Source organism: Neophocaena asiaeorientalis, unplaced genomic scaffold, assembly GCF_003031525.2.
Source record: "Neophocaena asiaeorientalis asiaeorientalis breed wild unplaced genomic scaffold, Neophocaena_asiaeorientalis_V1.1 scaffold49, whole genome shotgun sequence".
Lineage (NCBI taxonomy): Eukaryota > Metazoa > Chordata > Mammalia > Artiodactyla > Phocoenidae > Neophocaena > Neophocaena asiaeorientalis.
In genome coordinates this window covers 5,677,598-5,693,731 of record NW_020172456.1, presented here as the reverse complement: position 1 = coordinate 5,693,731, position 16,134 = coordinate 5,677,598, and the positions used below count along the sequence as shown (strand labels likewise).

Here is a 16,134-nt window from a genome sequence, read left to right as displayed (position 1 = left end):
TCTAGAAGTCAAGTGATAATATTAAAAAGAATGTGAAGGACTTGGGAGTTTTCTTCAGAAGACCGAAAGGCTGTGGAAGGAGGGATTAGAGCAGAACTAAGACTACTGAGAAGGAGGGATTTTTTAATATCAGTGCAATCCCAAAGTGGAATGAGTTGTCTGGAAACATGCCTACACAGAAGCTGAATGACAACCTGTTAGAAGTGTTAAGGGAGTTCTGCAATGGGTAGAAGATTGATTATATCTTTGGGCTGTTTCCAACTCTAAAGATTCTATTATTTCACTCTGTATTAGCATTTTTGGAGGAAGAGACAGTAGGTATAAAGGTGACCTTAGTATAATTAAAAATCACTGTGAAGGGCTTCCCTGGTGGCACAGTGTTTAGGAGTCCGCCTGCCAACGCAGGGGACACAGGTTCGAGCCCTGGTCCGGGAGGATCCCACATGCCGCGGAGCAACTAAGCCCATGAGCCACAACCACTGAGCCTGCGCTCTAGAGCCCACGAGCCACAACTACTGAGCCAACGCGCCTAGAGCCGGTGCACCGCAACAAGAGAAGCCACCGCAATGAGAAGCCCACGCACGGCAACAAAGAGTAGCCCCCACTCGCCACAACTAGAGGGAGCCTGCGCACAGCAATGAAGACCCAACACAGCCAAAAATAATAAAACTTAAAAAAAACAATCACTGTGAAGAAAAAAATCCACACTGAATTGAAAAACTAAAATTTGGGGGGGATGAGGGTATAGAAATTTGCCTAGTTATTTGCACATTATCAGATGTTAAATATTTATTGACTCAATGGAATACTTTTAAAAATGAGGTTCCCCAGGGACTGCTGTGAGGGCCAGGTATATTTAACATCTTTTGTGAAAAAGATGAAAGAGAGTCTACTGTGAAAAGTACAAGTCTGGGGAGATACTCTGCTGGAAAGAAGCTGGAGGTAAAGAGCCAAGGTATAGAAGCCAGACTACTGGAAGATCCAAGAGCAGTCACATGGGTAGACAAGGAAATGGTGGTCATGTGGGAAAGTACAAGATCATGAATTTTAGGGGACATAATTCACAAAATCAAGAGGTCTGAACATTCAAACTCAAAGTGAGCATCCACTGTATGGATGTGGGCCAAAATGGCCAAGTAAATCAAATGTTAGGTATCATCAAGAAGGGTTCAGAAACCTTAGAACTAGACAAATAATGTAGAGGATGCTAGCTAAAATGATCAGGGGCCAGGGCAGAAAGAGACACTGCTGTAAACAGAATAAAAGGACAAACTGAAAGGGGCTATTGCCAAAGTCTAGATCCTTGAAAAGCACAGCCACAGGCCTCTCACCACAGACCAAAAGCTAGGGTATAGATGTACTTCTTAGAAATACAAAGAAAAGTTTAGGATGACAAATTACTATAAACACATTAGCCTGAGAAAAGAGGTACTAGCACTGAAAATACACACACACACACACACACACACACACACACACACTCCTATAAGGTTGGATATGTTCATTACTCCACGGTTTACTGATAAAAAGTTGATTAAAAGAAGGTAGTCTGTAGAAGGCAGCCACACCCTCCCAAAACATGTCCCTAGAAACTGGCTGGCCTCCCTTCTGCCCAGTCGTGAGTTGCTCTCCATCCTTCTGAGATTTAGAATGGCTGTCAGCTGGCTGATTGGTACTGACACAAAGCCGGATCACATAACTTCAGATATGGTACCTTTTTTTTTTTTTGGCCACACCACGTGCACAGCTTCCAGGATCTTAGTTCTCCGACCAGGGATCGAACCCATGCCCTTGGCAGTGAAAGCTCGTAGTCCTAACCACCGGACCTCCAGGGAATTCCCCAGATACGGCTTTTTTTTTTCCTCTTTGAACTACACATGGAAAGTAAAACCAGGTATTTTTTTCTTTCTTTTTTTTTCGGTAGGTGAGTGGAGATAAAGGTGGGACAGGGCAACGTGCAGGGAAAAGAAAATACTGGTGTTGATAGGTCATGGGATTGCAATCAGTCAGCTGAGTGTAACATGTAAGAGGAAAATTAAAATGTTCAAAGGAATGAGGCACTGAAAGGGTTGAAATGAGATTCTTCTTTGGTTCCCAGGGTTCCATCCCTGGGTTCCCCAAGGTTAAGTTCCAAAGCTATTCCTTTTGGCTCTCTGTGACACACAAGGAACCTCAAAGATTTAGACTCTGGTACCAGCTGTGCAGGAAGAGTGGTTAGGAAATAGTTCACATTTGAGGTGTAAAATTAATTAAATCCAAATCTCTAGACTCAAGGGCAAGACCTGTCTACAAAAGCCCCTTCCACCAGATGAAATCAGCTGCTGGGCTTCAGTCTAGGCTGTCCCCAGACTAGCTCAGAATACAACTGAGTCCTCTCCTCTCTCGTCCTCCCTTTAACAAGGTTGTTGACAAATGCAGGCCTCAGAGGAACGGCTTGGCCTCAGTGGGAGATGCCCAGAGACTGCAGCAGGTGAAAGGTGGCCCCCAAGGCCCAGCCTGTCTCTATGTTGTTCACTTTCTTTGTGAGCTGTTGGGAAGGAGAAAAAGAAGTCTTAATATTTTCATTCAATTTTCAACTCTAGCAAGCACAACAAGCAGAGAATATCTGCAAAGATCATCCACATGGCCAGACCAAGGCAGAACTGGGAGTAGCCAGTCTCTGGAGGCTTCTCCCAACCCTCTCTGTAGGTTCCCATCCTGCCATTGCCCATTGCCCCTACACCTGCCAATCTGATCCTTGAATCTCTGGGCCCAGGAAGTGGTCTCAACCCAGGACATCTAGAGAGGACCTTTTAGACAGACAGGCTTCTGAACTCTCTCCCTAATCCTAAACTAAACATAACAGGAGTCAGCCATAGATTCAGGGGTAGGAAAGAACATACTAAGCTTCTCAATTCATACTTTGTAAGCAAGTGCATCTTCTTAAGCACTAGTTAATGACAAACCAAGGCATTTAACGCATTCCAGGCCAGGCTGTACCTCAATTAGTTCAGTGACCTTGGGCAGAAGTTTAGACTCGATTTCGTCAACTACATAACAAGTGGATTAGATTAGTCAATATATCAAATTGTTTTCTACAGAATCCTAGGGGTTCCTTGACAGTGCTTCAAAGGAGAAAGGGAGGCAAAACGGTGAAGGAGTTCCAGGTCCCCGACCTCTGATTCAACCAGATAGCTTCATTTTTATCAGTTTTACTGGAATTCTCCATAAGCTACTGTTGAATAAAGATGCCACCACCATACCCATACCCAGGTTTATAAATCAGCAAACTGGTTCTAGTCTTTCCTTCTAGTACTAATAACTTCTTATGACACAATGCCTGTGTTAACCTGATGAAATTCGGTCTATAGCCACTGTGCCAAAAACTGAGAAGAATGGCATGTGAATGATTATCTTGAGATTTAGTCTGTGACCCCTGAGTCAAACTGGGAGTGCCCTCCACGCCCCTAAAGTGTTCCTCCTCTGTCCTTAGGACCGACAGTGTAGGGATATAGATGCCAATGTGAAGTGATCTCTGGGACAGAGGGCTGTTCACCCCTGATACAAATTCTGCTGCCATTTAACTAAAGACTAAAAGGATACAGAAATGGAAACAGCAGAAAATTGTCCTTAAATGATTTGGTTATTGCCGATGCTTAAGTAGAGGCAGTTGTTAACTTGGTATGCATTAAGGGCTCAGGATGACCTCTCTTATCCACAAATCTAGCTCCAACTGGTGTGAAATACCTATACTAACAATTAAACCAATACTAATAACTTCTTATATGTCAGGCACTGTGCTTTGTCTCCATTTTTATAACAGCCCTAAGAAATAGGTACTCTAAGGATCCCTGTGTTTTGAGTGAGGAACCTAAAAGTTAGAGGGGAAGTAAATCATCTAAGGTCACAGAGCTAGTAAGCTTGCAGAATCAGAACTTGAGACCAGATCTGATGGACAACAGAGCCCATGCTTTAAACACTACACTATACTGACTCTACTGGCAAGTAACTCTTTAAATGCCAATATTCTCAGCAGGTATAACAACACATTAAATCCAAATACCTTTGTACAAATGAATTTATGAAATCTGTATAACACAAGAAATGGGGTAATATAAACTCATCTGGAAATGAGGAAACAGAAAGGGGAAGTGACACAAGAGAAGGAAGGAGCTTCATAAACAAAGTACAATCTCTACTTCCTTGACCCCGAAAGTTCAAAGTTGCCCTGTGCCACAACTATATTTTTGTCACATTTCCTCTAATAGACTATGCTATTTGAGGACAGAGATTACATCTTAATCATCTCTGTAACTATAATGTGCAATTATTCAACTATGGTATGGAAGATAAAAAAATATTATATATGGGATGGATGAAACTCATAAGATGTGTTTACAATAAATAAGTTACTACAGATAAAGTTAGGAAGACAGAGAGGGACCCGAGACTCAAGAGGCACTAAATATATGAGGCACACACAAAATACATATGACATACTACACAAGGCATTCGATACTCACGAGGTCTTAAATAAGCCACTCACTGGTGATGCTCTTTGGCAGAGGTCCCTCATGTCCTCTGCCAAACAGAACCATCAAACCATCTAATGGGCTAATGAGTGAGCTAATGCTACTGGCCAGTGCACGTGCCTCTGTGCCCCTCCAAACGGGGCAAGTTTGTGTGATGGCCCCGGCACCTTCTGTCCTTGTGCCCCCTTGATCAAACTTCAGCTACAGTACCTGTAACCACACTATCATCGGCAGAGAGAGGCAGGACATATGAACCCAGGATTCAGGAAGTACAGCACCTCCAACTTGTATGTACCCTATCCTGTGTGTTCACCTATCCCATTTCTTTCCCCTTGCTTTTCACCCTGACTTTTGTGGGATTTCTTTGTTTCTTTTTTTGCTTTTGGACACTCCACACAGCATGTGGGATCTTAGTTCCCTGACCAGGGATCAAACCCATGCCCGCTGCAGTGGAAGTACAGATTCTTAACCACTGGACTGCCATGGAAGTCCCTCACCCAGACTTTTGAAGTTGATTTAATAAACCATGTAACTTGGGCCTCTTAACCTGGGCTGCAAGCCTTTTGGCTCTGTGACCTCTGGGATAGCTTGCCTAGTAATATACAGTTGACCATTGAACAACATGGGGGTTATAGGTGCCGACCCCCGTGCAGTCAAAAATCCACATATAACTTTATAGCTGGCCCTCCATATCCACGGATTCAACCAACCACAGATTGTGTAGTACTGTAGCATTTATTATTGAAAAGAATCCATGTATAAGTGGACCCAGTTCAAACCTGTTATTCAAGGGTCAATGATACTTAGAAGCTGCCATTGTATCAAGGCAATTTCCCACATTCATGGTGCCTTGCACAGTGCCTTGTCCATAGCCTGAATAAAATTAGCTCAAAACTCCACCTATGGCCACTCTGATTACTAAACAAGTTTTTTAAAAATATTTATTTATTTGGTTGCACCAGGTCTTAGTTGTGGCAGGCGGGCTCCTTAGTTGCAGCTCCTTAGTTGTGGCATGTGAACTCTTAGCAGGCAGGCTCCTTAGTTGCAGCTCACAGGCTCCTTAGTTGCAGCATGTGAACTCTTGGCTGCAGCATGCATGTGGGATCTAGTTCCCTGACCAGGGATCAAACTTAGGCCCCCTGCACTGGGAACGTGGAGTCTTAACCACTGCGCCACCAGGGAAGTCCCCTAAACAAGTTTTTAACTTTCTTTCTAACTCCCAAATAAAAGGACTGTTATGTGATACTGGTGTCCTCTCTCTTACCTGTAAGACGGTGCTGCCTGCAAAGCCAAAGCCATCCTTCAGCAAGGCTGTGATGTAACTGAGATCCATGCACAGGAAAGGACTGCCTGAGGTGAAGTTTTCCAGGTTATCACATACTGGAGGTGACAGAAAGAGAAAAGTGGAATTCAAGTTTGCAGCCAACTGAGAGGTGTATGATTTTCTCTAAATACAGACTGAGAATAAGCAAAGCAGAATCCTCCATTCTCCTTCTCCCAGATGCCTGGGAGTCTTGGAGGCTAGAACTGTGCACTGACAGCCTCTGCAAGACCCCAGCTCCATCAAGAACCAGCACGTTTCTGATGTGACATCTAATCAACTCAAAGGTACATGGGTCCTAGTTTATTTGCTATGACATATATTCTATGACTTATTGTTGGGGCTTAATTCAACTAAGGCCCTTATATATTAAGACAGGGAAATACCAGTTAACCCTACTTCAGGGCCACTGGATAAGAGCAATTATTTGCTTTTTTTTTTTTTTTTTAATTTATTTATTTTTGGCTGTGTTGGTTCTTCGTTGCTGCGTGCAGGCTTTCCATAGTTGTGGTGAGCGGGGGCTACTCTCCATTGCAGTGCGTGGGCTTCTCATTGAGGTGGCCTCTCTTGTTGCAGAGCACGGGCTCTAGGTGCCCGGGCTTCAGTAGCTGTGGCACACGGGCTCAGTATTGTGGCTCGCGGGCTCTAGAGCGCAGGCTAAGTAGTTGTGGCGCACGGGCTTAGTTGCTCCACGGCATGCGGGATCTTCCCGGACTAGGGCTCGAACCTGTGTGCCCTGCATTGGCAGGCAGATTCTTAACCACTGCGCCACCAGGGAAGCCCCATTTGCATTTTTGATGAACTCTTTCAAGGAAGCCTCTGTGGCTATTTTCCATATATTCTGGTGCTCAGTGTTTCATTACCACTGATAAAACTTTTTCAATTTTTTTTTAAAGAAAGGAAGAAAGAAATGTGGAAAGAAGAAAAGGTTTTCACCGTTTCTCCAAAGTCTCTTGTATTCTTATATTTTTCTTTGCCACTTAATGCTTTTAACTCCTGGTAAAGACAGGAAACCAACCTTCTGAGAGGCTTTCTGCTGGCCAAAGCACATTAGGTCACTTTAAGGTCACTGGGGGTGGCAGCCTCACAGGCTCACATTCAATGGTTTCCACTGACACTTACCTTCCCTTGCTTTCCTTTCAAAATCTTCAACTTTTAAAACACCCCCCTTTTCATAATCTGAAATGAAACAGAACAGTAGTTGATGTCAAAAAACCTTCCAGGAAACATAAGGAAATTTATCCTAGGAAATTATCCTATTTATAATAATGAAAAACCAAAAATAAAATTTCCAACATTAAAGAATGGGATAAGCAAACATGATATATCCCTACAATATAATCTATACAGTTTATTTTATTTACTTATAATCTATTTTTTTTGTTTGTTCCCTGCATCGGCAGGCGGACTCTCAACCACTGCGCCACCAGGGAAGCCCTGTTATGTATATTTAACTATAGCTAAAAAATAGGCCCATTAAAAAGGGGCCATTAAACACGTCAGAAAATAAGAAATTAATTCATATCTCAGGCCATGACAGATCACATATATACATTCTCACAGCTAAACAAAATGTGTTACTATTATAAGGAAAAATGTTATAAAGGGGAAAGAGGAAACTTTTGGGGGTGAATATGTTCATTGACTTGAATTTGGTGATGGTTTCATGGGTGTATACATATGTCAAAACTTACCAAATTGTACACTTCAAATATGTGTATTTTATTTTATATCAATTATACCTCCATAAAAATACTTAAAGAAAAAAAAGACTTCATGTGTATTTGTTTAGGTCATCTTCTAGCCCCAGAAGATTCAAAATCATATTCACTCTTCCACTTGGGTGACTTGGGAGAAAAGTACGGTGACCACCTCAACAAGGCATTGCAAATACTCCTTTTGTCCCTTTCCCTTCCCCACCACAGCCCTGCCCAGTTTCCCCGCTGCACTGACACCTGGAGTGAACTTACCAATCATGTCTGTGTCAACAGCTCGGTCATAATAGTATGAGAAAGCGTAGAAGGAGCTTCTCTGGACCTCATCTGGCTGATGAAGTTTTCCTTGGACCACCCTCAGCACTTCAGCATAGCAGGGCTCAAAGCCCACCTCCCCTGATGGGGCAAAAGGTGCACAGGGGCAAGGTGAGAAAGTGAAAGGCAAGCTGCTGACGCCAGTGGAACAGCAGGAGGATCAAGGCGAGCTGAGGCTCAGGACAAAGGGCTTACAGACAAAGACGAACAAACTTTTGCAGCCTCATCCCTCTGGAGAACCAGCACCTACTTCTCCACAGCAGGTCCCCTCCCTAACCTGTGTTCACCAAAAAAGCCACAGCCGACATCGAGCTGCCCCTTAGCATTATGTTTCATGGCATTTATGAGAAGTATGCAGAGGCTCACCTGCTTCCTTCATGGGAAAAATCAAGTTTTTTCCTCGAGTTTAAGGTCTATGCCTTTTATAATACCTAAGATCAAGTATTCTTCTTATCGTCTCAATTCTATAACTGAAATAGCTAAACATTAATTGGATCTGAAACAGTTTCACCCTGCTGAGGGCAGAGACCCTCAATACATTAGACCCAGGGTAAGAAGAGGTTTCTAATGGATCTACAACACCTGGGCAGGGAAAGAGCTGAACACAGAGTGACAGCTGCCTTGTTCACTGTCATTTCACACTACTCCTTGAAGGCACACCAGCATCAATTTGGAACTAGTTCCTGCAAAAGACAAGCTTCTCCTAGCTCTGGAAAAAGTTTCCCATGGGACTTTTGCAGACTTCTACTGTAAAAGTAATTCCAACCAGTGAAAAAATATCACCTGCCTTCTTGGTTGCCACCATACTGGTATTTCACACCCCCAAAGATCCACTCTGCTTCCAACCATCTTGGTAGACAGGCACTTCGGAAAGTGTGTCCATCAATTCCTGAAAGAAACCAGACCACAAAGAGGCAAGGGTGTGAGAGAGAAAGAGAGAGGAAGGAAAGCAAGAAGTCAGTAAGGTTGAAAGGAATTATCAAGGTGGCTCGGCCTTAAAATCATATGAAATTAGTTCCACGACTGCATACTACGATGGGAATTCTTAACTCAGGGTTCACAGATGGGCTTTGTGGGGTTGGTGAACCCCCTAAAACTACAGGCAAACTTTCATGCTTATGTCCATTTGGCAGAGGGGTTGATGGCTTTCATCACATCTGAAATCTAAAACCTACAATGGAATAAGTTCCCTCCTTTCTAAAACAGGGAAAAAATACTGTTCTACTTTTCTCATTGATTGTTGTGGGCTTAAATAAAATACACTTGAAAATGTAAACTCTGAGATGCTATATACTCATCACAATAATAGCTTACTGTGAACCACACACCATAAAAATTAAAATAAATGCAAAATCTCTTTTAAGGTGAGGAAACGGGCACAAAAAGTTTAGCTAACTGGCCCGAAATTACAAGACTGGGACTGACCCTAGTTCTGCCTGACCCCAAAAGCTGAGCTCTTTACCTCTCTACTGCCTATGAAGAAAGGAATGGAGTTGTTCAGTTATTCCACCTTGTAAGTGGACTGCTGCTACCTGCACCTCCCACGTAAAACTAAGGGCTTGAGCTCCTGCCAAGTTTAACCCTTGAGTCTTGAATTTCTGCAGACACTTCAGCCCCCTGGCCACAAACCGTTCCCCCCTAAACCAAGAGACTTCATGCTAGAAATGGCTAATAATAGATACCAAAACATCTGACCTCATAAAGTAGAAAAGGAATTTGCCATTATGATGTCTATTATACAACACAGGCCTCTTACTTCAGCATAACCCTTTCTGCCATAGAATCACTGCGAAGGTAGGGAAAAGGCAAGCTGAGTACTGGTGTCACTCTCACCATACCCCAACCAGCACACCCAGACGAACCTTCTGTCTCCAGGGCTCCCAGAGTTGTTAGTCTTGCAGCTTTCAATCCAAATCCCAAGTAACTGTAAAATACAGGATTGACTAATTTCATGTGACCCTGAATTCTCTAGCCTAAAGCTCCCTCTTCCAAAAGTAACATGGTTTCTCTGTCTCACTCTGGAGGGAAGAAAACCTTGTTCTCTGTGCTCTATTCATTTCGTGTGGACAACAAGCAGTAGTTCTTGCACAGTTCAGATCAAGGCCTTGCAGGAAGAACTTCCCACTGCTATGCTTTAAAGGCCAGAGGCAGTGACACTTCCTAGGGTCCCACCCTGGGAACCATCCCCAGAAGAGATCTCATTATCTTAGCTCCCAGCCCAACTGTGATCAAATTCTAGGCTGGATTTTGAACATCTGAAGGTCAGCTTAAAAGCCGCTGACACAGAGCTTTGGCTGAACCTTCTCTGAGTGTCCTCTCTCTGCAGAAAACTTGACTCCTTATATTACTTATCTTTTACTCTTTTACATTATTTTTTTAAAATCTTACATTACTTTTTACTTTATTACTATTATGTTTTTGAGGACAAGAATGGAGAAACCTCTTGGGCTTTGGTAAGTAGCTTAGGTTTCAGTTAACAGGCCTTCAGGGACTGGCAAAGACTTTGTAAGGCTGGTCAGATGCAATAATAGATGTGAAAATGTTTTGAAAAGTTAGGAGAATCATACAATGTGAAGTATTATTCCTCCACGTCCCCCTCTTCACCTATGTGTATAGAGCTTATAAGTGCTGTTAAACATCTCAAAGGAAGTGAGGTAGCCTCTAGGGGTTTGTTCCAGGGTTTTCTGTAAAACAGAAAAAGCAAAAAGACTATTCAGGATCCCCAATTACCTGAAAATGTTATCACCACCATCCCTATCCCTCCCCCCCCAAAAAAAAGAGATGAAGGAGAAGATTAAACAACTAATCTCACAAGGCTTGAGGAATCAAAGGGACTGAACAGTAAGGGGAAGTTCGGTCAGTCATTAATTGACTTAACTCAGCCTGTTCGTGGTGGAGCTGCTGTCTGAAATGGGGCACCACTTCCTTAGCACCATGATATGCCTGCCAAGTAGGCTGGTAACCATACCTTCATATGTATCTGACTCACCTCAAACTGCGGCAGGAACGTGATTTGGGTGGAGGCACCCCCCAGGTCCAGAGTCCCCACAGTCTCCTGGCTGTGGCCATGCAGCTGACCTGTGAATGAGAGCCAGCTCTGAACATCTTCTGTTTCCTGGACAGCCCAACACTCCTCTGTCTGCAATTTCTCTCCTGCTCTTGTCATATATTGGAGGAATTCTGTAAATACTCCACTGCTTCCCAGCCCCAAAGGCTGCCCACAAATGCTAACCTAGAAGGACTCTTGCTGCAGCTGAGGCCTTGAAGGCAGGTAATAGACACTAACTTCCTGTCTTTCCTCCCCACCCTCCTTTTTATTAAACAAAAGAAAGAACCTGGAGTGAACTGAGAAAAAAGTGAACAAAGAAAAAAAAGGTATTTTTGCTCCCTGACCATGTGTGAAACCCAGTTAAGGTCTTCGATAAACTTGAGAATATATTACCTGTCAGAAAATTCACAGTAACCCAAGCTAATATGCCTAAAAAAGGAGAGAAAGACAAAGATTATATCCAGAGCATTTTTTACCCCCATTCCCTAGCCCCATCTTTGTTCTTTTTCTCTCTAAATTTCATGTCTAAAGCATACATTTCCCTCTCCCCATCTTTCCATTTCCTGCTATCCCCTTCCTCCTTGCTTATTTGTTCTCCTTATTATTCTCCTTACTTAGTTCCTTTTTTCTTCAGCACCCCCATCCCTGTTCCCAGTTCCTTTAATCAGATCTTTTATTAACCCTGGCCCTCTCCCCCTAGAACATACATCAATACCTCTCTCACCTTCATAGGATCCATCCATGATGCTAACACTGTCATCTGGTACCAGGAAAGGTGACTTCCTGAAGATCTCTTTTACCTAGAAAAAAAAGAAAGAAATCTGGATTCCCTAAGGCAATAGATTTCCGCATTTTGACTGTATCCTGTAATGCTTAGAAAACTACACTCTTCATTTTCCCTAGATAAAATTTTAGCAGAACTCACTCCTTTTCCCCAAGAAATTAGAGAAGGAACTAGGCAAGAAATTATTGGTTTCTTGTAAAAAACAAAAACTACCTCCAAGAGCAGAGCCTGGGCTTTCTTTTCTGGCAGTAAGCGCAGTCCCGCTGTTGCCCTCAGGACCACTGGCGTTCTCTTCCAGTGACTTCGAGGGATTGAGTCTTTGGCCACCTCTAGGAGTTCTTGAACAGTCTCAGCACCCTTCAAAAGAGATGATTCACGTATCCAGTGAACAGTTCATTTAGTGGAGCTTGTCTATTCCCTTAGCGTGCTCTGGGAGAGTACCAGGAATGAGGTGGCAGAGGGCTCCAACCCTTCTCTGCTCCATAGAGCAGAAACCTAAAGAAGCGGGCTTCCTTGAAGAAGGAGAAGCCATTTCATTTTGATTAAGTTATAATAAAAATGATTCTTGGGCTTCCCTGGTGGCGCAGTGGTTGAGAATCCGCCTGCCAATGCAGGGGACACGGGTTCGTGCCCCGGTCCGGGAAGATCCCACATGCCATGGAGCGGCTGGGCCCGTGAGCCATGGCCGCTGAGCCTGCACGTCCGGAGCCTGTGCTCCGCAACAGGAGAGGCCACAACAGTGAGAGGCCAGCGTACCGCAAAAAAAAAAAAAAAAAAAAAAAAGATTCTTTTACAGTGTGGTCATCTTAATTGTTATTTTATCTCAAATAAAAATTAGCTTCACAGGGGAGTTCCCTGGTGGTCTAGTGGTTAGGGTTCGGTGCTCTTACTGCTGTGGCCCAGTTTCAATCCCCTGTTGGGGAACTGAGATTTCATAAGCAGTGTGGCACAGCCAAAAAAAAAAAAGGAAAGAAAAGAAAAATGGTATCTAATATTAAAGAATTTAATATTCATTCACTAATAACATTTTTTTTTTTTTTTTTGCGTTACGCGGGCCTCTCAATGTTGTGGCCTCTCCCATTGCGGAGCACAGGCTCCGGACGCGCAGGCTCAGCGGCCATGGCTCACGGGCCTAGCCGCTCCGCGGCATGTGGGATCTTCCCGGACCGGGGCACGAACCCGTGTCCCCTGCATCGGCAGGCGGACTCTCAACCACTGCGCCACCAGGGAAGCCCCTAATAACATATTTTTAAAAATTAGCTTCAGGCCAGAAAGTTGGTATGGTGAAGGAAACAAGGCTTGGAGTTAGAAGACTTGCTCGCTAGCCCTGGGGCCTAACATAGGTCACTTGGCGCTCCTGGGGCTTGGTCTCCTCAGCTGTGAGATGGAGATACCATCATACAAAACTGTTGTATGCGTTAGATGTGGCAGACTGCGTGGAGCTGCCACAAAAATGCCAGCTGCAGCTGTTATTATGCTACCCCTTTTGTGACTTCTACAAGGACAGAACACATCAGGTTCAGTTTTGCATTACCAGCACCTACCTGCATGGCACACAGCAGATGTTCAAATTATGATATGTTAAAAACCATTATTTTAAAGCCATTGTTTCTCTGAGTAAACATCTGTTCTGACAACACGCTGCCTCTTAATCATTATAATTATTAGCAACCACAACACAAATTTACTCTCCAAATGTCAAATCAGTTTCTGATAATGTGGTTGCTTTCAACAGCTCCTAATTTTCTAGCGCATTTGCCATTTCACAACAGCAAGCTAAGGAAATAAACATCCTCTCGGCTGTTCAAGTCCCAGCCATTTTTAACATCAGGTGCTCCTTTAGCCAGTGATTGCACTTGTGACACTGAACACCACCTTTATGTATGCTACCAAAGTTCAACATTCTGCCTTATGCTATTTTATATCATTGTGGCCTCTGACATGGGGTGCTGTATGTTGTGAGAGCTCAAATGTGAAATACAGTTATGACAGAACTCTACATTCATCTTCTATTACTGAAAATTTTTGTTGTCGTGGGTTTTGCCCAATTTCTAGAATATAAGCATGGTTCTGTGCTGTATAAGGGCACTCTGAAGTGGAGTTCACTCGATCTATATTCCCTTAATTGTCGTGTGTATACCTCCTACCTTATAGAACTTCACAAGCATTTTCTGCATGTACATTAATTGATGCAGTTGATGGCTTCAAATCAAAATTTTAAACAGTAAATATGAAGAGCGCAGCTTCTTTTTCTTTTTAACATCTTTATTGGAGTATAATTGCTTTACAATGGTGTGCTAGCTTCTGCTTCATAACAAAGTGAATCAGCTATACACATACATATATCCCCATATCTCCTCCCTCTTGTGTCTCCCTCCCACCCTCCCTATCCCCCACCTCTAGGTGGTCACAAAGCACCAAGCTGATCTCCCTGTGCTATGTGGCTGCTTCCCACTAGCTATCTATTTGACATTTGGTAGTTCTTGAAAGACAGTGTTATCCCTGCATGGCCACAATCTATTTTCACACCTCCTTCTACCTAAGCCCTGGTGAGCCTGGGGTGTACAATTACTGTTATCCAGGAGATTAGCTAGGACAGAAAACTGATCTCACACATGACCTCAATATCAGTAGTGGACAGCATGAGATATTTAACAGCAGTGGTGTGGTAAAGTTATCAAGGCATTTGAGAATCGAAACATCTAATTGTAAAAAACTCACCTGCTTAGGTTGATCTACAAAAGCAGAAAGTCCTGGATTCACAGAATCAAAAATTTCCCCTTCCAGAATCGGAAGCTGTCCTATGTTGTCCATGGAGCAAAACAGAAGAGAGATGGCTGATTATCAAAAGTTAGGCTGTCTCTGGACTTCCCTGGTGGCGCAGTGGTTAAGAACCCACCTGCCAATGCAGGGGACACGGATTTGAGCCCTGGTCCAGGAAGATCCCACATGCCATGGAGCAACTAAGCCTGTGCGCCACATCTACTGAGTCTGCGCTCTACAGCCCGTGAGCCACAACTACTGAGCCTGTGCACCACAACTACTGAAGCCCGTGCACCTACAGCCCGTGCTCTGCAACAAAAGAAGCCACTGCGATGAGAAGCCCACGCACCGCAACGAAGAGTAGCCCCAGCTCGCTGCAATCGCAGAAAAAAAGACCCAAGGCAACAAAAAAAAAAAAAAAAAAGTTAGGCTGTTTCTGTTTCTGGGCTCTGTATCATATTAACCTGCTACTTCCCCCAGATATTCCAAGTCATCCCACCTGTGAGGAATGGCTTGCAGGAGTATTGGGTAGGGGGATAGAGGATGAAAAGTAATCACTGAGGGTCCCTCTGCCATTTCTCTGGTGGACACCTAGCTTCTACTCCTTTCCCTAGACTGTGTGTGTAACTTGAGGATAGAACACTGAATATTTAGAAAACGTTAACCTTCAGGGTCCCCCCATCCCCTTTTCCAAGGATGGTAGTGATCTTTCTCTCAAGACCACTCTCAATATTCTGGACTCTGGAGTAATAGTCACCTTTAGAGAAAAGGAAAGACACATTACAGCTATACTTCTTGGACACATGGGTTTCAGACTACAGGCAGTCCAGATCTCTCTTAATTTCACACTGAATTAAACCATATGTGTTCAGTTATAGTCCAAAGTGTTCTCTGAAGAAAGACATTCAGTCGCTGTAAGATTCTGTAACTGACATCACACACTCTCAGCACATTTATTTCTGGGAGGAGTTGCTAAAGTATGGATTTGTCAACTCTGGTGAGGGTACCAGTTGCACGTACCTGGTAATTTCTGCACAAAGGTGTAAACGTGAATTCGAGTTCCAGTGCTCCCTGCATCAAACATAATTCCATACAAGGTGCTGGCACTGACATTGACGGGGCACATGGAAGACAGGAAGACACCCTCAAACCAAGTCTGTTGGTCTCTGTGGAAGACAGTGCTGCAAACACAGGACACTACCAGCATGAAAAAGGCTGCCCCCTGGGAAATGGCCATTCTCTTCCAAGATGTAGTGAGTCTTCTGTTACAGAAGCAGTGCTGCTAACACACCTGCAGTGGCTTATAGGACAAAGACACGCAAGGTTAGACCAACTGGCCTCTTTGTTTACACTTGTAAAAGAAGAAACATCCGTTACAGAAATCCCACCCCTTTCCCTAAGCTGCTCCTTCTCTATTCCTAATAACCAGCACAACAAGCTAGACCAGGGTGACATAGGCTCTTAGCACCTTTTCTGAAAGGGTATCTGGTTGCAAAGGGACATTGGGATTTGAAATATATTTTCCCATGCTCTGCTTTTAATTGTAGGGTGGATCTCACATACTCAAAGGCTCTCTCTGCCACCCTGCTCCTAATGTTGAATCTAATTTTTTTCTTTCCATTTTGACAATTTTGTCTTTAGACCATATACTAACACTTCCTCTCTCTTTCCCTCTC

At 43.6% G+C, this 16,134-nt stretch overlaps 1 protein-coding gene across 4 annotated transcripts in view; it reads right to left on the bottom strand.

Moving 5' to 3' along the window:
• Positions 1-1,895: 1,895 nt before the first annotated feature.
• Positions 1,896-16,134, bottom strand: part of ENTPD5 (ectonucleoside triphosphate diphosphohydrolase 5 (inactive)) — a 32,671-nt gene continuing 18,432 nt past the window's right edge. For all 4 annotated transcript variants that reach the window (XM_024737913.1, XM_024737916.1, XM_024737915.1 and 1 more), the window contains 13 exons: positions 15,479-15,758; positions 14,417-14,496; positions 11,909-12,052; positions 11,636-11,711; positions 11,305-11,340; positions 10,852-10,940; positions 10,467-10,546; positions 9,725-9,786; positions 8,650-8,751; positions 7,803-7,943; positions 6,955-7,011; positions 5,776-5,891; positions 1,896-2,527 (listed from right to left, as the gene is read on the bottom strand). In XM_024737913.1, coding sequence (XP_024593681.1) covers positions 2,441-2,527; positions 5,776-5,891; positions 6,955-7,011; positions 7,803-7,943; positions 8,650-8,751; positions 9,725-9,786; positions 10,467-10,546; positions 10,852-10,940; positions 11,305-11,340; positions 11,636-11,711; positions 11,909-12,052; positions 14,417-14,496; positions 15,479-15,695 — 1,287 coding nt within the window. In that variant the 5' untranslated portion in view covers positions 15,696-15,758 and the 3' untranslated portion in view covers positions 1,896-2,440. The remainder of the gene's footprint in view (positions 2,528-5,775; positions 5,892-6,954; positions 7,012-7,802; positions 7,944-8,649; positions 8,752-9,724; positions 9,787-10,466; positions 10,547-10,851; positions 10,941-11,304; positions 11,341-11,635; positions 11,712-11,908; positions 12,053-14,416; positions 14,497-15,478; positions 15,759-16,134) is intronic.